This window comes from Pseudopipra pipra, chromosome 10 (genome assembly GCF_036250125.1).
Source record: "Pseudopipra pipra isolate bDixPip1 chromosome 10, bDixPip1.hap1, whole genome shotgun sequence".
Lineage (NCBI taxonomy): Eukaryota > Metazoa > Chordata > Aves > Passeriformes > Pipridae > Pseudopipra > Pseudopipra pipra.
Window position 1 is genome coordinate 23,186,600 of NC_087558.1, and position 20,554 is coordinate 23,207,153.

The 20,554-nt window shown below is 46.9% G+C and overlaps 2 protein-coding genes and 1 long non-coding RNA gene across 4 annotated transcripts in view; 1 reads left to right on the plus strand and 2 right to left on the minus strand.

The window, feature by feature from the left end:
* LOC135419882 (uncharacterized) overlaps positions 1-20,554 on the plus strand; it is a 163,534-nt gene that overhangs the window by 17,532 nt on the left and 125,448 nt on the right. The gene's annotated exons all lie outside the window — the stretch shown is intronic.
* On the minus strand, positions 394-8,973 carry LOC135419877 (aquaporin-12-like). Its single transcript, XM_064666797.1, has 3 exons — positions 2,881-8,973; positions 2,288-2,404; positions 394-1,391 (listed from the first exon to the last, which is right to left on the minus strand). Exons 1-3 carry the CDS (start codon positions 3,617-3,619, stop codon positions 1,210-1,212), a joined length of 1,038 nt encoding a protein of 345 aa, XP_064522867.1. The 5' UTR covers positions 3,620-8,973; the 3' UTR covers positions 394-1,209.
* PAK2 (p21 (RAC1) activated kinase 2) overlaps positions 9,087-20,554 on the minus strand; it is a 42,909-nt gene continuing 31,441 nt past the window's right edge. For both annotated transcript variants that reach the window (XM_064666788.1, XM_064666789.1), the window contains exons 10-15: positions 19,485-19,597; positions 19,206-19,323; positions 17,281-17,380; positions 14,496-14,692; positions 13,660-13,797; positions 9,087-12,683 (exon numbers count right to left, since the gene is read on the minus strand). In XM_064666788.1, the coding sequence (XP_064522858.1) occupies positions 12,597-12,683; positions 13,660-13,797; positions 14,496-14,692; positions 17,281-17,380; positions 19,206-19,323; positions 19,485-19,597 (753 nt within the window). In that variant the 3' untranslated portion in view covers positions 9,087-12,596. The remainder of the gene's footprint in view (positions 12,684-13,659; positions 13,798-14,495; positions 14,693-17,280; positions 17,381-19,205; positions 19,324-19,484; positions 19,598-20,554) is intronic.

Genomic DNA, 20,554 nt, shown 5'->3' on the forward strand with positions numbered 1-20,554 from the left:
GCACAACACCCTGGGATCATCCCCAAAACCCTTCATGGGACACAGAGGAAAGAGCAGGGCTGGGTGCCAGGTACCAAACCTGCATCTGACACCCTCACTCTGGATTTCAGTTGGGTGCCCCTTCCTTATTCCCTGTTTGCACCTCAGGAAATAGGAGGAGACTGTCCCTGCTCAAGCTCCTGCCAAGCTGACCCAGGGCAGGGACACTGGCACAGCCCATTGTGTCCCCCCTGTGCTCTTCCCTGTGGAGAGAGCCCTGGGATGCAGCATCCATGGAGGGCCAGCACAGCCTGGGGGCATCCCTGTTCACCCAGCAGGTGTTTCCCATTTTCAGGGATCAGATGGGCTGCTATCCCTCAGCAGAGCTCACAGGAACAACATCACTGACTCAAATGCCAACCACAACATTTATTATTATTATTATTATTCCACAAACCACAATTTTATCTTTAGGAATATTTCACACAGACAAGAAACGGAGCCCAGGGATGCACTTGCTCAACCACACTGGCTGCCTGGGTCTTTTTTTTTTTTCTCACCACAGACCCTTTGTGCACCATTTCTTGATGTTTTACAGCACCAAAACCCTGGCCAAGCACACCCCCAGAGGAGCAGGGTCTCCCGTGGCCAGTGAACTCGCCTTGGAGCATTTTTAATTCCTCTCCAAGACCTGCCAGGTTCAGCCTGTGCAACTCAACATCCTCAGTTCAAGTCTGACTCAAACCCCACCACTTTGACCAATGTTCATTAATAACTCGAAAGATCAAAGCCTGCTTCCTGCCCATCCTAAGTTTCCAAGGCAGTTACTGGTTTATACTTTGGTTTTATGGCTGCAAGAGACCCAGTGAGGTTATTTCAGGCGCTGCACAATGCAATAACCCAGGGTTGCTCAAGCCTGCCCATGTAATAGTCTTTTTGGGAGCTTCCTGGCAATACAAGACAATTAGCAATTGATGCAAAAGTGTTAGTTTTTTTCTCACCGAGCTAACAACGAAGGCTTGGAACATTTCGGGCTCTCCAGGGAGTCTTTCAAAGCTATTCCCAGAGGAGCTCAGGGACTCGGACATCCTGCAAGGATTCCTTTGCGATGCTTTAAAACAGTCTCACCTGGTGGTAGGGACTGAACATGCAGGATGAGCAGCAAAATCTTCCATGCCTGGAAACCCTATCCCAGGAGAGGGGCTGCCGAGCCCCGCTCTGCCCCATGGCTCAGGCACAAGGCTCAGAGTTGCTCTTCCCCCCCTTCCTCTTCCTCTTCGGTTCATCACCCTCCTCGTGCACTGTCACCTTCACCTTGGGTATCTTGTATTTGCTCTTCTGGCTGTAGAGGAGGTTTTTCTGGAAGAGCCGTGGGATGTTGCCCTGGTACAGCAGGAGGGCAGCAAACATCCCTGGAATGAGAGCACAGAGCCTTCCGTGTCCTGCACTGAGCACCTCCACCCTCCCCACGGCTCAGCCGCGATTTCCAAACCTTCACCGTGACCAAAAGGCAGCTCAGCACCACTGAAGCCCTCACTGAGAGCTGACAGACCTCCTCTGTATGGCTTTAAGAAGAATTTAACCAGTGTTTCCTTAATGTAATAAGCTTGTTTTGACCCAAAAGGGCCGCAAACCACCCCAGCAGTCTTTTGCCACAGAATCATTCAGGTTGGCAAAGCCCTCCAAAACCACTGAATCCAACTATTCCCCCCCCCCCCAAACCATATCCCCAAGTGCCCCATCCACATGGCTTTTAAATCCCTCAAGAGATGGTGACTCCACCACTGCCCTGGGCAGCTGTGCCAGTGCCTGACCACACTTTCAGGAGAAATTTTCCCTGATACCCAACCTAAACCTCCCCTGGCACAACTTGAGGCCGTTTCCTCTTGTCCTGACCCTTGTTACCTGGGAGAAGAGACCAACCCCCACCCTTCTTCACCCTCCTGTCAGGGAGTTGTCCCCACTTTCTGCATTCAAGGCAGCCCATATCCAGCTCCCTGTGATCATCCTGAAGCTGTGGACAACCCCAAACCACAGCTCAGCCTGTCATTGCTCTAAAACACCTTTGCTTTATCTCCCCCAAACTCAGGCCTCAGGGAGAGTTTTGCCCACGTCCTGTGCAGAAATTAGATTAAAAACCTGGATAGCAAAGAGATGACTCCAGAGACAAGGAAGCTGGAGGAAAAATAACACTTGCCACTGCCAAGACCCAAGTTCAGCCCCTTGCAGGAATGATTTGTGTTACACCCAGCATTTCTGCCTTGCCCACTGCCCCCCATCCCAGCCCCTGCCCCTGGGAAGATCTCACCTGCGAGGGGCCCCAGCCAGTAAACCTGGATGTAGTCCCAGAAGCTGTTCCCTGTGCAGTGGAAGGTGGTGGCTGTGGCCAGGGCAGGGTTGAAGAAGGCCCCTGTGAATGATCCGGCTGTGTGGGAAGAGAAACATGGCCAAGGGTCTCACCTGCACCCTTTGGGACACTGACAAAGAGCTGGGCCTACAGACCATGACCCCTCCTGCCTGCCCAGAGCATCCCTGCTGCTGCCCAGCTCCAGCACCTGCATCCCTCGGGTGGGGAAAATCCCACCCTCGTCATCCCGAGCTTTGCAGGAAGCAGGAAAGCTCAGTTTGGGGCCGAGGGGTTGCATTAGGGGACACTGAAGGGAAGTGATCCCAGTCCTGGGCCAACTGGCTTCTCAAGTGCCAACATTCACCTGCTGCCCAAATATCCTAAACTGCTGTCTTCATCCCAAAGTGACTGTTCCCCAAAAGAAGTAGAACACAAACATCTTGGCAGTTGTTACCTCGTTAATCGTTACCTCTCCAGTCCTAGAAGATGAAAAAGGGGCTGTCCCTCCCCCACAAGTTAGGTGTTTTCCCAAATGACTCAGGAGTGCTGCTCACCTGTGTAGGTCAGGAAGGTGACGGTCGCTGCCAGCGCAGGGACCCGGCAGAGGGGGTGACTCTGACGTGACTTGAGGAGGACGAGGTGGAACAGGAAAGAGCAGGTGCCTTCCACGAGGGCAGCGTGGGGCAGGGAGGTGTGGATGGAGGAGCTGCACTCCGATGAGATCAGGCTCTGGATGAAGTGGAACTGTGTCAGCTCCCAGGACCAGAAGAGCTTGGTGACAGCCCAGCCTGCCCCCGTGCCCACGCCCTGGGCCAGCAGCTTGGCAGCTGTGGCTGCGAGACTGGACTCGAGCAGCAGGAACTCCTGGACAGAGACAGTTGGGTTGGCAGATGCTCCATCAAAAGAGGCGCCATGAACAGCGAAGAGAAGGAAGAGCAGAGTCAAGACCGTGTCCAGGCCAAAGCCACCCCCCCATGGGCCGATCTCCATCAGCATCCTCAGCTCCAGGCAGCTCATGCACAGCTGTAACGAGCCAGCAAGTTCTCTGGCAAGGCAGCCATATGCTCTGGGAGACAGGAGCCTCTTGGAAAGCCACCTGAGCACCTGGCACATCCCAACAACCAGGAAAAAAAAAGCAATGGAGACATTGAGGGTGTCCATAGTGAGGGCTGTGCTGGGGGAGAGTCCGGACCAAACCCTGGGAAGGAGCAGAGGAAGCTCCCGCAGCTCCTCTTTATAAAGCTCCGTGTAAGCAAACGTGGCACAGCCTGACAGGCCTGGGAAATGCCACATGTGTGGCCTCTGCAGGGCAATGCCAGCTGCCTCCAGGACTGATGGAATCACAGCAGCTGGAGCAGCCAACACGGTGTTTGTCCCAGGAAGGAGGTGCCGGTTTTATTCCCGCTGGGACCCCAAGCACAGCATTCACACCTGAGAGCCCCCAGCAGCTCCCCAGAGCTGCCAGGTCTCCCAAAAGGAGCAAAAATCTTCATTTGTTTTCTGCTTGGCTCCAATCCCTGTGGCTGCCCCATCCCTGGAAGTTTCCAAGGCCAGGTTGGACAGGGCTTGGAGCATCCTGGGCTAGTGGGAGGTGTCCCTGCCCGTGGCAGGGGGTTGAATGAGATGAGCTTTAAGGTCCCTTCCAACCCGAACCATTCTGGGGTTCTATGATAAAACACAACCTATCACCCCATTCCCAAAGCTTGAGACATGAGGGGACCCAGCAACCTATCCAAGGGTTCCCATTTTTTCCAGAGAATAGTCACTCAGCCACAGCAAGGTCCATCTTCAGCCAGTTTGGAAACCTGGCTTGCTCACTGCACCCCACCCTTGTCTTAATACCCTGGTTTGGTGAAGGTGGCACTAATTACACGTGCCATTGGTCTGCAGGTGGCATTTTTGTGACAGCAACATTTCAGCTGCTCCTGCTGGTAACACAAATATTGGGGATGGGATCTTTCCCAGCTCCACCAAAACCCTCCCATGGCATCATCATTACCTGACTTTGTAAACCCATTGAAACATCTGATCTCATTTGGGCTAAACCCAAACAATTCTTCCCTGTGAGGGTGGTGAGGCTCTGGCACAGGTTGCCCAGAGAAGCTGCAGCTGCCCCATTCCTGGAAGGTCACGCTGGAGGGGGCTTGGAGCAACCTGGGCTAGAGGAAGGTGCCCCTGCCCTTGGCAGGGGGTGGAATGAGATGAGAGTTAAGGCCTCTCCCAACCCAAACCATTCCATGATTCTATGACAAACAATTCACGTGTCTCCTGGGTCACTTCCCTGCTCTGCAGCAGCAATAAGAACACCCTGATCCCACATTTTCCATCCCTACAGGCAGAACAGCATCTCCTTCATCCCCAGGGCAGGGGTGATGGTGGGTATCCCGAACTCCTCTCTGCTCCCTGTCACACACAGAGAGCCAACAGTTTCCATTAATGCCATTTTATTCCCAACCCCCATGTTATTTATAAAAGGAACTGCCAGGAAACACAGGTTTGAAGCACACTTGAGCCAGGGATGAGGCACCTCATACAGTTCAAACTGGCTACAGTGACACAGATCGAGCCATGAAAAACAGGAGTGGACACTCCAAAGGCATTGGAGCTGCTTGGCCTCTCCTCAGATAGCCCTTGGCACACTGAAAAAGAAACAGGACCTTTTGGGAGGGCATTTTGGGGATGCTGATGAAAGTCTCAGCTCAGCATCTCCCCCTGCAACACTCTCCCTCTCCTCATCTTCCCTCCCCCTCGTTTCTATCCCCAAGTGCCCACCCCACAGTGGTTTAGGGAAGGTCCCCTCGGATCATTGGTCACAGTACTTGCTTTGGAAACCATGGAAAGTCTGAGCAAGGAGAGGGACCATGCTGCCAAAAGCCCATCACCCAAGGTCTCCCCTCCTCCCCCCCGAAAACTGCCCTGCTTTTGGTCAGCCAGCCTCAAACTCATCCCAGTGTGACCATTTTTAACCCAGTTCTCCCTCCAGGTGACAGGCCAAGTGTTGCATCTTCCACCTCAAATGAACAAATGGCACTGCTCGAATAACAGATGATAAAACACGCTTTAAGAGACTCATAAAATAATAATTTTGTCATGAAAATTGACCTCTGACAGTGCTAAAAGTGCTGGCCAAAGCTGCTCATCCCTGCAGAACCAATAACAAAAAATTGTAACATCACAATCCAGCTCATTTCTTTCCATCTCCTGTAACTTCTGTTTCTAAGAAGTAGAGAAACCTGCAGAGTTTTCTCTTTAGAAACAAAGCTCTACAAGGACCCAGCAACACCAGCCCAAATCAAGACCCTGGAAGAGAACTGCCAGCTCATGGGAAACAGATTGTGATACCCACGGTAAAACCGGGAAAAAAATTCCAACATCTTTTCCTTCCCCCAGGAGCTGATTTTTCCATTCTTTTCAAGTGTTTTAAGAGTTGGGCCTTAGGAAATAAATGTTCCGAGGTGTTTAAAAACTATTTGCCATCCACTGTCTGCAATTATGCCCACAGCACATCCTGCAATTGTGGGACACTTAACCCAGGCTGGAGAGGGGAGCTGGAAGCTGCTGATTCCAAGGATAACTGTGGGATTAAATAACGCCAGGGGCTTATTCCCTCGCTCGTGTTAGTGCTGACAGCAAAATCCACACAGCTTTGCAGGGCTGCTCTTCTAGAAACAAGACTGTAAAAATTCAGATACTCCCACCAAAATAAACTCCTCTGTGGGTGGAACATCAGTGTCTTTTCTAAACCCAACTCGCTTCCAAGGCTGTCAAGAACAAAAACAGCTTAAAATGCAGAAATTTAAATAGGGGATTTTAGCCATGGGACAGGGAACCAAGTTGGCACTTCCACAATTAAGAAGAATAAACACTCTCCAAAAACACAGGAACTGAACAGAGCCACCCTGGCTCTCCCCACCAAGAGGTAACAGCTACAAAACCCCCACAGTTATAAGGTTATTTTAGGTGAGTTTCGGTGGGCAGGGGGTGGATAAGAGCCCTCCAAGAGCAGCCACCTGCTCTCAGCTGCTGTGACGAGGCAGCAGGAACCACAGCAGGTTTCCTCCCAGAGAGAGGCAGGGAAAAGGGCTCCAGGAGAGCCAGGAGTTAATTGTGCTTCGTGAAAAAGGCCAGAGTCCTTAGAATAAGCATTCACTGGAGGACAAAATAACAAAGATGTGACATCTCTGGCTCTAGAAACCTCGAGGAATTCCAGGGAGACATCTGTGCTGAGGAAGGTCACCCCTTACTCAGTGTGGGCAGATGTTCCAGAGCATCCTGTGGAGATTCCCTGAGTCACATCAATATGTTTGCCATTGATCCACAGTTACTCCAAGCTGGATTCATTATTCACCAGCCCTTCAGGAAACACCAGAACCTGGAGTGCATGCATTGAGACATCCATGAACGGAGACATATCCAGGCCTTGGAACAGACTGTCTGCTCTTCCAGGCCCATCCTTCTCTCCACTGACTCAACACATCTCCAAAGCAGAAGTCTGGTGGCCTGTTATGTCCTAAAGAGAATGAGCAACCAGTAACTTCCCAGTGGGAAAATTCCATTAAAAAATAACTATGAAAAAAAAAAAAGTCATGAGTCCTTACAGGCTGTTTCAATACTCGGGTCAATGGGTAACTGGGATTTGAAATCAAGGTTGGATGTTGGACTTGATGATCTTAAAGGCCTTTTCCAACCTTAACAAGTCTGTGAATCTAAGTTATGATGTGCTGCAAGATATTCCTCCTGCAGACACCAGTCGGAAAAAGCAGCATCACCACTGGGATATGGGAACAACAGCATGAGCAGCTGTATTGCCCCACCCTGCTCCCTTGTAGGTAAAGAAGTTACAATCAGAAATTCATTGTTCTCAGTTGTTGGTATTTTCCCCTCCCTCCCCTTTTTTCTTTGAGGAAAAAAAGTCTTTCCTTAGGCTGAATTCCAAGCAGCGAAAGAATCTCTTGGTAAAACCTGCCTCCTCCACACATCTGGAAAGGAACACCAAGAGTTCAGCTGAGCTCAGCACACTTTCACTTCACTCTCTCACATGACTGAGGACGGCTATTTTTATTAAAGACAATCCTGAGAGCAAAATGCAAGTTATAGAAAAAGGAAAAAATGCAGCTGTACAAACCCCTGGGAGCAGACACTGCTGTGCTCCAGCACAGGAGCCACAGGAACTGCACTGCACCCGACCATGTTCTTCAGCCACCACTGGGAAAATGCCAGTGAAAGGAAGATCCACAGTTTTCAGCCATCCTGTTTTTACCCAGTGTGTGGCTCAGCTTTGCAGTACACTCACTGCAACCAAACAGCAGCCCCGAAAGGGAGAAACTGCTGACCCCAAACTGACTCTCTTCAAGAACATTGTTTTAAATACTCAACCTTGAATAAACTGATCCCCAAACATGGAGCTGCTCTTGACTTTAGTCTCAGGTAGACACTTGTAAGGGATGACCAAGTTCACGCAAGACTGATGAAGATTTATCAGGGACATGCAACTTTGAGCTGTGCAAACCACCATCAGCCCAAACCCATCTCTTCAAGCAGCTCAAACACCAAAATACAGATAATACTGAGTTCCACCAAACACCTTCTCCCTCCTCCTGTTCACTTCTTCCCCCATAAATTAAATGCCAAATCACTTTAAGGCAGTGTTAGAGAAACATCAGTTTAAATGCATAAAGGGTCAACTACATATAAAGACAAAGAAGCTCCAAAAACTGATGAACCTGAGGAGAACAACTGTGCAAACCAACACTCTTGTTGTCTGGGTGAAACAGCTGCTGGAGACAAGTGGTTTCTTCATTTCCCTTTGTCAGTGGTATGAGCAAAGCTTGTACAACGTGCAAGAAAGGGGAAGAGCCCATTTCCCAATAACACATGGGAAACACAGGACACGGCGAGTCCTTGACATTCACAACTGAGACAGGAAACTTCATCTGGAATCAAACAAACCGGACTCAACCCTGAAGTAAATCATTAGATGTCCTTGGCTTTAGCTGCACTGGCAGGCCTAGACCCCACACCATTTTTGTAGGTTCATTGGAAAGCAAGAGTGACTCCCTGCAGCCATGGAGGCCAAGAGGCACCAAGGATGTCATCCCAAGTCCTCAGAGAGCTGTGGACACTCCACGTCCTCCTTCTGATGGTCAAACGCTGATCAGCGGAGACAGCGCAAATCCAGGAGCCACATCTTCCCAGCAGGCACCAGGACAGCTCAGTGCCTGTGCTTCCCATGCTGTAATGTTTACATGCAGGATATGGATGATCTCCAACAAAGCGGCTCGTTCGGAACAGCTACGGAATTGCCACGACCGCAGGTCACTGGCCCGTCAGTCCCACCCTGCTCATGGCAAACAGACGGTGGGAAATGTGGCTGTGAAAACCAGGCTGGCCTCTGCCTTGCTCTCTTCACAAGGAAATGAGGGATTCTCTCTTCCACAATGGGTGTAAAGGGTGTTCCAGAGCTGCTCTCCTCCCATAAGCAATCCAGAGCTTTTTGTGGGGGGCACGGCCGTTCCCTAGCACTGCATGGCAGGAAGGAGAGCTTGTGGCAACCCCAAGGCAGGTACAGACACTGATGAGTAACAACATTTTAAAAGAAATAGGCTGGTATGGCATGAAATTATATCCACTACCATTAAAGCCTAATTACAAATACATTCTGTTAATCTCAGTAAGACACCGACACATGAACTCTTTCAGCCACTCTTGTCTTTGAAGGTACAAATTCATGACAGGGAAAGGGGGGGGAAAAAACCCCAAATGTTTTTTAAAAGTTTATTTCTAGCCCTGAAAGAACAGTTATTAAACAAAGTCAACAAATACAGTAGTTAATATTGCAGTAACAATTAAATAACATAATGGGATTAAATTACACAAAAGGCAACATTAACATCTGAAGACAGTTAAAAAAATAAAGCTTGCACCTACTTCCATTTCCATCGACAGCGTAAGGAACAGAGGGAAAAACAGACCAGAGAGATTTATTGACTCAATTCCAGCTGGAGAGACCCTTAACCGCTTCCTTGTCCCTCCCCAGCCCCTCTGACAATGGGACCCATCTGCTTTAGCCAAACCCTCGCACCTCCCTGCACAGAGAGCCGGGGGGGAAGCTCCAATTAGTCTCATTAGGGCAAAGTGCACATTCCCATGGTTGTTTTTAAAGAGAAATCTGGTTTATTCTATGATCACAAGAAAGTCCCAGGAGTCTCACATTCCCTGCACACTGCATCTCAGCCAAAAGCTGCCCCACTGACCACACAGGACACTTCAGGTGGATCATGTGCACATTTGATCCTGACTCAGGATCTCATGTGGGCACCCAGGAGAGAGGCATGGGAATGCCCACGCTGGGATGCAATCTGTCCCTTCCCATCACCTCCTCAAGCTCTGGCTGGTCTCCACCTGCCCCAGTGACAAAGCAGAGCTGCCCAGCCCTGCACCAAGCCTTAAGGACTCCAACCTACTCCCACCAGGGAAAAAAACCACGGCTTGCAGTTTTAACCTGGCACACACATCCAGGTGACACTGCTGCAAAAGCGATGCCTGACCCACCAAGACACTAAAGCACAGCACAAAAACCTTCTCCTGGCTCTCCTCTCCTGCCAGCTCCACCTCTGATCCCCAAGAGAAACCTCACCACATACCAGCTGCTGCATGGGGAGAGGGAGATGCTGACACTTCTCAGCCTCAGAGCTAAACACCTTCCCAGGTCACACACACCATTTGGGAACTTGGGGATTGGGCCAAGTTTTGTGTGCTAAGGTGGCTGAAACTTCAGAAATCATCTCCAAAATGGACTAAATTGAACGAATTTTTGTAACATATATTTCAAACCATTCTCTTTCATCAATAAAAGTGAACTAATAAGTTAAAATTACTTATGATTTCTTGTTCTCTTTCTATTAAAAAAAAAAGAAAAAGCTAAATTTATATAGATTGTGCCATTAAAAAAAAAAAAAGAGGAAAGAAAGAAAAGCTCCCAGTTTAACTCTGGCACAAGGAGTTTTACCAAGTCCATTGCCAGCAACGGACAGAGAGGGAACCATTGGTACAACATGTTTTTTCCTCAGCCAAGCCTCCTCGCTGCTCCATTTGACCAGGGAGCCAGATACACTCAACCTGGGGTGATTACAGTGTCCCTGGCTCCCAGTAATTTTTTTTCCCCGGGAAATGCATCTGGATTTCCTTGGCTGGAATGAGACACCTCCTTGAATTTAAAATTTAAAGCCATATTCTTACAGTCACAGCTAGAGGGATTTATCCCTGTGATGGAACAGTTAAGATAATTCACCCAACACAGATTTTAACTACCACACAGGAGCAGGACACAAGCTGAACCTGCCCAGCAAGGCACTCTGCTGGCACCACACAATCCCCAGGAGCTCCTGAGTCCCAGCAGATGCTGTGAGACCCCAGCCCTGCTCCCCTCCATCATCACCCAAACAGCCTCCACTGTCCTGCCTGGCTGCTCTCAGCTGGAAGTTGGTTTTGTCATACCTTGGCTACCAGTCCTCAAAATGTCATTATCTCTATAGAGATACTGATATTCTCTGAATATGACTTCTATCCCCTGCCAGCAATGTTTGGAAAAGTGTGCAAAAAGGTTTTTATTCAGGGTCCTCTGTCCATACCCAACCATAACTCTGTCTGTCCCAGGCCCTGCCCCACTGGGAATGCAATAAGATCCCACTAAAGGCATGGTTGTTCTTTCACAGACTTATTTGGCACATTGTTACTACAGTTGGCTCTTCCTCAAACACTCGGGGAGGTTGAAATGCATAGACTGTAGCACTAGAAGGAGCCAGGGGCACAGGCTCTGCTACACTCGCCCCTGGCAGCACCCCAAGAACTCAACCGCTCTGGTTCTCACTGTCCTTCAAAAGGAGGCACTTTTTCTTGCATTGAAGGGTTCACTGCAGCCGTCCTGGCTGGCACAACGTCTTTAGTGAGAAGGATCAATGTGACACGTCCCCTCAGCACTGTCCTCCCCTCAGCTTCCACCTCAGAACAGTGCTTTGGCATCTCCAGGTGTTCATCATTTTCTGTTTGGATCATAGTTTAAAAATCCTGTATCTTCAGTGTCCTCAGATCTGGTTACTTGTTCTTCTGGTTTCGTTAGTACAAATGGAGCACATACAAAACTGGAAAAAATAGCTCTAATACTTAAACTCTGACAACTCCATAGGTTGATGCATTATTTGCTAGGGGGAAAAAATTACAACATATACAAAAATGTATTTGATACAAAAAAGGGAAATGTAAAATAAAAAAGTCAAAGGCACCAGCATAACTTCCAAAGCCCAAGTCAGAGCATAGATACTTGTTTTTAAACCACCCACCGCACCAAGCACGTTAACCCTTAAGCTTCTGGCCAGCAAGTCTAACAGGGAAAAAAGAGCATACAAGGAAGACAGCTGGAATTTTTTCTTGCCCTGACTAGAACTGATCATTTGATCATAAATAAAGTATCTGACCCCAACCTACATATCCATAACCCACATCAAAAGACTTGACCGATCGTTACGGTTCTACAAAGAGCCCACGTTTTTGATTAAAAAAAAGTCCACAGAGCACAGGCATAAGAAAAAGCTGAACACTTCTCTTCCCCCCCTCTCCTTATTCATCTTAGAAAGCGAAAAACATCTCCATGCATTACGACTCCCTAAGTAGCCAAGTTGTCAATTCTACAGTGCAGCAACAGCTTGTCCGTAAAAGAAATGAGGGGCAAGATGTACCTTCACATTCGCCACACCTGCCGTGAATCTCATCATGGGGGAGCTTTGCCAGAGGGATTTAGAAGCCAACAGGTAGAGGGGAGGAAGAGGAGAGTCAAAGAGATCAGCAGGTAAAATTAGTACTGCTCTCTGAAAGCTTGAACCTGTCATTCAAGTATTGAAAGTACCCAGAGGGTACAACGAACAGGAGCTGTTACAGCGAAGTCGTTAAAAACCCTTAAAGCCCCGGGCACAGTAAGTGGCATTTCTGGGCTGTCTGGGAAAAAAAAAAAAAAAAATCAGAATAAAACACAACTAAAGGCCAGTAATTCAGTCCTCAATTCCTTCTGGACCCCAGACCGGGATCGCTAGAGTCGCCACAATGAATTTTGGGTGTCTTCTGGATGAGAGTTTCTTCCCTTCTGTAGACGTTTCCCACCCTCCCCCCCACCCCACCAAAATCCCTTCCCTCCCCACTGAAGTGTAACAATTTCATATATTATAAAGATTTGTAAAATACAAACAAACAAAAAAAGGAGGAAGGCTGTGGCAGGATGTTAGCGGTTACTCTTCATTGCTTCTTTGGCTGCCAAGATCAGTGGCGTCAAGCTGGACAGAGGTTTGGCCAGTTTCAAGAAGGGATGCTGCCAGGAAGAGAGAAACACTGGAAATCAGTGAAAGACACGGTTTAAAAGGCCAGCAAAGGGTTACTTTTCAGCAGGATTCATGTTTGTGTGGAGCTGGGCAGGAGTGATTCTTCACTTTAACTGCTAACTTTTCCACGCGTTTCTCCTGACGTTTGTAGGGAAAAGGTGATCCCAAGCTGGCTGGGATCATACTGCCTCACCCCGTGGGGTTTCTCCTGGAATAGCTCACCACTTTTGGGAAAGGTGAGTATTGAAGCTGCACTCACAATGAGCAAAACAGCAAAGATGTGAACAAGGAATAATCAGAGAAAGACAAGGAGCAGCAGCTGGCTTTACTGGGAAAGCCTCCACATCATCTGGCTTCCAGGCTCAGAGCTACTCCTTGTTCTCCCCAGGAATGGCCATCAGTGATTCTATCACTCCTTCACACAGGAAAAAACCTGAAGGTGTTTAAGCCTGCGAGAAGATCTCGTTTTACAAGCCAGCTTTTCTCCAGGAGGCATTTAAAATCCAAACTACAAGGAGAAATGGTGGCACAATGGCAGGTGCACTGAGCTCCAGCTGCTCAGCTGGTAAGGCAGAACCCTGGGGAAAACAGCAGCTTTTCTTTTCAGGGCTTGAACACTGACTTCAGACTAGCAGATAAACAGTTCTTTTAAAGAGCTCTGAGGAGGATATTTGCAAGTGAAGACACGAAAAGCAATGCAAATGCTACCAGTGGCCAGGTCCTGAAGGGAGTTCATAAATTGCTGGATGCTTTGGCAGTGGCAGAGTGAAGGCACAGACTGTGATGGAACGACTTTAGAGTGCATTACAAATCTCTGATGACTGTTGTTCCTACCAACTGCTCTCACTACAGTTCTCAGAAGAAAACACACACACACAAAAAGGGTGCCAGTCTGACATGTGGTTTATCACAGGCTGACATTACTCGTGGCTTCTGCACTTCACCCTGTGAGAAGCTGAGTCTCACCTGTAGCAATTCTTTGGCTGATCCTCTTTTCTCTACATCCATCTCCAAACATCGGTTCAAGAAATCCCGGAATATTGGGGACAGTTTCTCGGGGTTCTGGAGTTCTGGTGTGCCATTAGTTGCTATCAAATATAAAGCCTGTAAAATGAGACATAGTGTATAACAAAAACAAATCTTTAAAAGATGCCAAAATGTCCTGTCTAGTGGCAAGCCCTTAGTTGAGAAAGGGTTCCGCTGCCTACTTCTCAAACTTATGAGATTTAAGCTGTAAAAATGCCACAATTATAGGCAGTCATGACTTATTCTTGCTAGTAGCAAAATAATATTCAAAATCTTTTGGCAACAGATACTTATTTTAGCAAAGAAAATATCAGATTGTGACAGAGCAACACTTTTCATAACCTGATGGATTTACTTTCCCTAAACTATCACAGAATCTTGAGGTCAAAACCTTCCATTTAGAGGATTTACCTGCCTGTAACTGAAACACTGTATTTTGACCTCAAGATTCTGTGATAGTTTAGGGAACTGGTTCGGGTTGGAAGGACATTAAAGACCATCTGGCTCAACCCTCATGCCATGGGCACACCTTCCACTAGACCAGGTTGGTTCAAGCCCCATCCAGCCCGGTCTTGGACACTTCCAGGGATGGGGAGTCAGGGTAGGGATGACTGCAAATTCAAGACAAGTGTCTTCCCTTGGAGAACTTCTCTTGCACCGCTGAAGCTTCTTGGCTTTTTCATTTCTTTTATTGTAGACACAATTAATGACCAATTACTGAAAATGTCTGACACGGTGAACACCCACAAGCAGTTCCAACCCCGGGGGCTTCTTACCCTCAGGGGGTTTTCATTGAGGTACGGGGGTTCTCCTTCCACCATCTCAATAGCCATGATGCCCAGAGACCAGATATCCACTTTGGGGCCATATGCTTTCCGTGTGACCACCTCTGGAGCCATCCAGTACGGAGTTCCCACCATGGTGCTGCGCTTGCTCTGCTCAGGGGTGATCTGAGCACAGAAACCAAAGTCGGCTGCAGGACAACAGAAGGATGAAGAGGTTAAACTGGTGCACCCCCAGAAGTGGGTTTCCTAGAAGACTTCTCTATTGCTACACATATATTTCATTGAGAGGGGTTTAGGGGGGTTTCTTCTGCCCCCCCTCCCCACATTCTCCATATTAAATAAGCCAACGTGCAAGATAAGATACAAAACCTGAAGGTGTTTAAGCAGGGCAGAATTCTGTGGACTGAAGACAAGGCTTTTTGTCCTCTGGAAAGAAGAATTACCCTGCAGAAGAATGGTATTTTGCCCAGTCCTTCCTTCAATAATTCCAGACTGGTAGCAGCCAAAATAAGCAATCAAGCAGGACACAGGAGGCAAGTGTTCTGCACTTGGTGTGTTATACAGCCTGAACCAGAAGAAATGAATCCACAATCCATGGCTTCTGCCCTTCTAAACAGATGGTACTTGTGCAGCTACTGAGTTGAACATTTCACAGCAATTTGGCCATCTAGACAGGTACTACAGCTGACAGGGACACGGAAACAAGGCTTCAGGTAAGTGCAGTGCTACCCCACTCAGCAGGAGGAACCTGGACAAACAAACCTTTCCACAAGGTAACTACCAAAGAGAACAACCACACTCAAGAAAACGAGAAAAGTCACCTATTCCTACAGCCTTCAGGTGCAGCAGCAATGCACGTTCCATCATGTTACTCTATCCAGCTGCAGCACTCCCACTTCCCAGGCATGTAAAGCATCAATAAGAACACAGTTAAGGCAGGAGACAGATATTACCTTATCATTGACACTAAGTTAGAGAAAGAGAGAGAGAGAGAGGGAGAGAGAAGGAGAGGGAGGGAGAGAAAGAGAGAAATTTAAATTTTGAAAGTGTTATGCCGAGCAGTGCTAACAAAAAAGCCACAGTCATGGAAGTGCCAAGTTGTACCAAGAAGACAATTTAACAAAGAACTACCCCCACCCTGATAGTCAAAATGCTGCCTTAAAACCAAACCAAACAACCCCACACAAAACAAAAAAACAAAACCAAAAAAAACCAACCAAACAAACAAAATCAAACCTACAGGAGTCACCAAGTTTCTCCTGCAGTTTTTGGCCTTATCAAGGTGTCACACTCAACTCACAGCACAGCCCATTTCAGTGACCACCCCAGAGAAGCAGCAGCAGTTTGTGCCTCCTGGCCTCCCAGTGAGGCCTTCAGCACCACACCACCAGCACAGAGAGAAGAGACAGGCAGGAACCCAGTTTGCCCCAGCAGTCGTGTGTGTAGGTGTGTGCAGCTGTGCAGTGGTGACACTTGTCCTGTCACCAGACTCCCTCAGAGAAGGGGAAGAGCTTAAAAAGAATGTGCAACTTCTTCCACCCTCCAACCCTTAACAACTGCTGGGAGCTCTACAGTCACACAGCCTCAGAAGAGCTTGTCTCAGCACTGACTACAACACCTCCGCTTCACACAGGGCATTTTTACAGTTGACTCCTGTCTTCTCCTTCCTCCTCATCCTCCCCCAGTCTCCTGGGGTGATGCTTCTTGATTCAGGCTGCCAACCCTGTCCTTTGGCCACTCTGCTTTGCTTTGACACCTCTTTTGTGCAATTTTGATCCTTCTCCGGCCACTTCTTCTCAGCCACATCCTCTGCTGTAAGTGTTCACTTCTCTTCAGCCTCTGAGTCCACAGCTTGTGCACAAACACAAAACACTCTTAAAACAAATAACCCCCTCTATGCAAGCGAGCAGTGCATCCAAAGATGCTGGTAAAGCAAATCATGTTGCTCATAATCTTCCTTCACACTCCATCTCATAAATAAAATGAAATTGAAAACCATCTAGAATAAGGAATACTGTTAAGACATTTTTATGGCACTTCAAATTCCTGCCCAACTGTAAAAACACTTTTTACTTTACACCTTTTTTTACCTTAACTCTTCGGTTGCTATATGTTTTACACATTCCTGCATACCAAAAATTCAAATAATGCACCACTTTCTCAACAGTCCTGACAGCTACAAGTGGTTTCACATCATTTTTATTTACACACACCACGGACACAAGTCCATGCATGCACAACAATTACCTGAAAAGCAAGAAGTTTCTTTTGCTGTGATTATATTAATGAAAGGATGTTACACTTCTGGCCCAAGAAAAGGCACAGGGTAAGACTAGACTGCAATATAAATGATCAATAAAGTACAGTTTTCTCATTGGTGGCCTTCTAATGAAGGGGGCAAAGCACTAAAATCAAGCCATAGCATCCTAACAAAGCTACTGCAGTTTGCTGCAACTTTTCTCTTGCAGTCATCCCCATTTTGCTTCACTCTATAGTACCAGTTACTTCATATTCACCAACGTATTCATGTGGCCACAGGTTTGCTTCAACATCCTTCCGGGCTAACACGTTCACAGCCTGAGTCTGAGGGGCCTCAGAGTTTCAGTACCTGCTGCCTGTTGCACATTTTGTAACACAGAATGAATTTCTATTCCTCACAGTCAACAAAAATCCACCTCAAATTTCCCTGCCAACTCTCCTTCTACTGATTTACACACTGAGTCAGAGATCACTGGAAAGAAAAAGCAGAGCATTAAAACAATTGTCAGCTACTCACTTAATTTAACTGATCCATCCATTCCCAAGAGTACATTGTCACTCTTAATGTCTCTGTGGATGACCTGGTTGGCATGGAGGAACTCAAGTGCTTGCAAGCACTGGATAGGAGAGAAAAAACCCATCATTCAGCACATGGAAACACGTCTGGCATATGTGAACACAAATTCAAGGCAATGTTTACACCCTCAGCCAGCTCTGAGTGCAGAAATGTAACAGGTATTATTGCAAATAACCAGCAGAGGAAGCTCTTGGGCTAAAAAATACTCTCCAGAGTTCAGGAAGACAAAAATCATTTAACCACAGAGTTTCTTCTATCTTAACAAATGCATATATAAAACTCCTCACCACTCAAGATGCTCTCAGAAATCCCAGATGCTAATTCTGGTACATCCCACAGATTCTACAGAGGAACCATAAAGGATTAAGTGAGAGCTTTTTAGGCTGAGGTCTCACCAAGGGGAATTGGTGAGGATTCATTCCCAACATCCACACAATTTGTACAGTGAAATCTGTAAAACATCTTCATTCTGAAATTCACTAACACTGGTTTTGCATTGTTTTCGGATTAAAACCTTTCCCACTAAGTTTCTGCCCAAAACCATAATGAAATTTACTTTTGTTATTTGAGAATAAAAGGCAAAAGAAAAAAGTCAGATCTTTCTTTCAATACAAGCAGAACATTTGCCATTTGCTGCTTGGCAGGGATGTCCCCAGTGAGTTTTGTGTATCTTTGTTTGCTTTAGCAAATTGACACTGATTTGCAAAATATAGTGGGCAGCAGAGTTTTGATGAGGTACAATACTTCAATATTTGACTTCTTCTTCCTCAGAAAAGTTCATTACTGTTACAAGAAAGAGTTACTTTGGATTCTCTGCTTCCAGCTCTGGTTCCTCAGGAAACCATTACCTGTCCATGCATGTTCCTGCACAAGTTTGCTCTCCCTGCCCTCCCTCTGGGTGAGGCACAAAAGCACACGTCATGCTGATGGAGTCAGATGGGCTTTTTAAAAGCCTCAGTCTCTCCTGCACAGCAGATAACACAATTCTCCTTCTGCTGTAATAAATCAAGCCTGAGCTGGATGCTGGCACTGACTCAGGGCAGAAACCACTGATAAGGTGTGATATCAGCTGCTTTTAACTCTTTCATTTGAAATCTTCCAGCAGCCTTAAAATTATTCCAACTACAATCTTCTGGAGAATTATTTTCCTGAGAAATCCCTCAAGGAAGCTTAACTGGCACAGAACTACAGATTTCACACACTGTGAGAATGACTAAGAGGGGAAATAGATAATCTGCATCCAGTTCATCTTTGTTTTAGTACATGTTTCTTAGAGTACTCCTGTCTCAGCAGATCCACTTTCACACTGGGAGCAAACACAGTTCCCCTTTTTCCTTCTGGAAAACACTTGGAAGCTTTCAGGCTTTTTCCTTCTCCTTTTTTTTTCTACATTACCCATACATGAATACTCAAGACTCTTTCTTTTGGTGCCTTTGAATGTTCTTTGTTAGTCGAAGTTTAAAAAGCCATTCCTTGCAGCTGCTAAACTTCTCCACTGCTCCTCCCTGAACTTCAGTCCACATTATTCACATCTTTCTGTTAACACTGTCAGCAGGATGAGGCAACCCAAGTACCAAACCCAAAGACTTTATTTGCTCCCTTCCCTAAGTTTCCCAAACACTCAGATCAAAACCTGCCACAGCTCTTTTGTGTTATTATAACTTGCAACCGCCTCAATTTTCTCAGTTAACCTAATTTAGTTATTTTCTGTAACTTTAATATTGATTTCTACTCACGGTATCATTCACTCTTAACTCAATGGCTCCAACAGCAATTGTTGCAATTAGTCCTAACCTTAGCATTCCATAAAAGCTATGGGAATAGAGTGCACCTTCATCCCTCTACCCAGCAAGTCCAACACTCACCTCTCTGCAGACAGCAGCAATCTGTGCCTCATCCATACATGTTTCTGTGACCACATCTGTTAGGGAGCCCCCAGCCAGATACTCCATCACCACAAACAACTCATCTCCTACGAGGTAACTACAAAGAGAAAACCAAAAGCATGTCTGTGTGCCATCAGGGTGACCAAGCCTAAATAGAGACTCATTTGCTTCCAAGACCCTCAGGTACAGGAAGTCCAGGTCTGTATAGGGTATAACTTCACCTCAGGGGTGAAGGAATCACCAGCTGGATGCATTTACCTGTCCAAGAAGTTGACTATGTTGGGGTTCTTTAGCTCCTTCATTACCAAGATCTCGTTAATAATCAGCTCCTTCTTGGGCTGTTTCTGCAGGTTGATCTGTTTAATAGCCACCTGAACAGGGCAAAATAAAACAGCAATCACTGAAACTCAATATAGTGAAAAGTCAGAAGGAATTCTGTAACAGGATTAGAGTTGTTTATCACAGCTTGCAGCTGGCAAGTTATTTATTTATTAGCACACAACTTAAAAGAAAGCAGCCTGATGAGCACACAACTTGCAGCCGTGGCCAACAGCATCCTCTTGCAGCTGAAAGAATCCACAAACAGTAACTGAGGCCAGAACAGACAGAAAAGGGGGCATGCAGGAGATAAAAAGACTTGCCCAATTTCCTATCAACAGGCCTGAAGCAGCAGAGAATCTTGTAGCAACTCAGAGAGAAAGTCTGAGCCTTCTAATGCAAGGTGAGGCAATTTGTTGTTCTATATTCTGACCAGATTGGTGTTTGGGTATAAGGAATGCTGGGAGGCAGAAGGAATTCCTCTCAAAGCAATTAAATCAATGAACTGTCCCAGAGAGAAAAGGGGAGATAAAGGCCTATCTTGCCCAGGAAATAAGCTAACCAGGACAAGTATTCCAGAGTTTAAAATGGAGAAGAACTGTCCCAGCTCTGTCAGCTACACTTTGTGGAGGTAGTTTGGAGGTCTACAAAACAACCTACCCATGAGACCAAAACCAAACACAAGAACCAATGTAATCTTATAGAAATTATCATTATTATATTTCCAGGGGCATTAAAGGAAGAGATTCTTGTCATTCTGTGGCACAGAATGATACAGTAACTAAGAGCAGAGGTGGAGCAGGTTGCTGAGGGTCTTGTGTGAGTTTGGAATGGAGACCTGAAGGAGCAGATACTCCACAACCCCTCTGGGCTCTAAAACTCACTCTGCAGCCAGTAAGAGGACATGAAGTAGAGAGCAAATTAAGAGACACAAATTAAGAGATGACAGACAGGCTCATGTTTCATCAAGATGTGGTGCTCCACTGCAAGACTGGTAAATGTGATTACTG

Excerpts from the sequence above, each read along its gene's own strand:
- LOC135419877 (XM_064666797.1), bottom strand. The coding sequence starts at position 3,619 with ATGTGGCATTTCCCAGGCCTGTCAGGCTGTGCCACGTTTGCTTACACG. Across the intron at positions 2,405-2,880 it reads CACCTTCCTGACCTACACAG|CCGGATCATTCACAGGGGCC; the intron begins GTGAGCAGCACT and ends CTTCCCACACAG. Across the intron at positions 1,392-2,287 it reads CTGGCTGGGGCCCCTCGCAG|GGATGTTTGCTGCCCTCCTG; the intron begins GTGAGATCTTCC and ends CTCTCATTCCAG.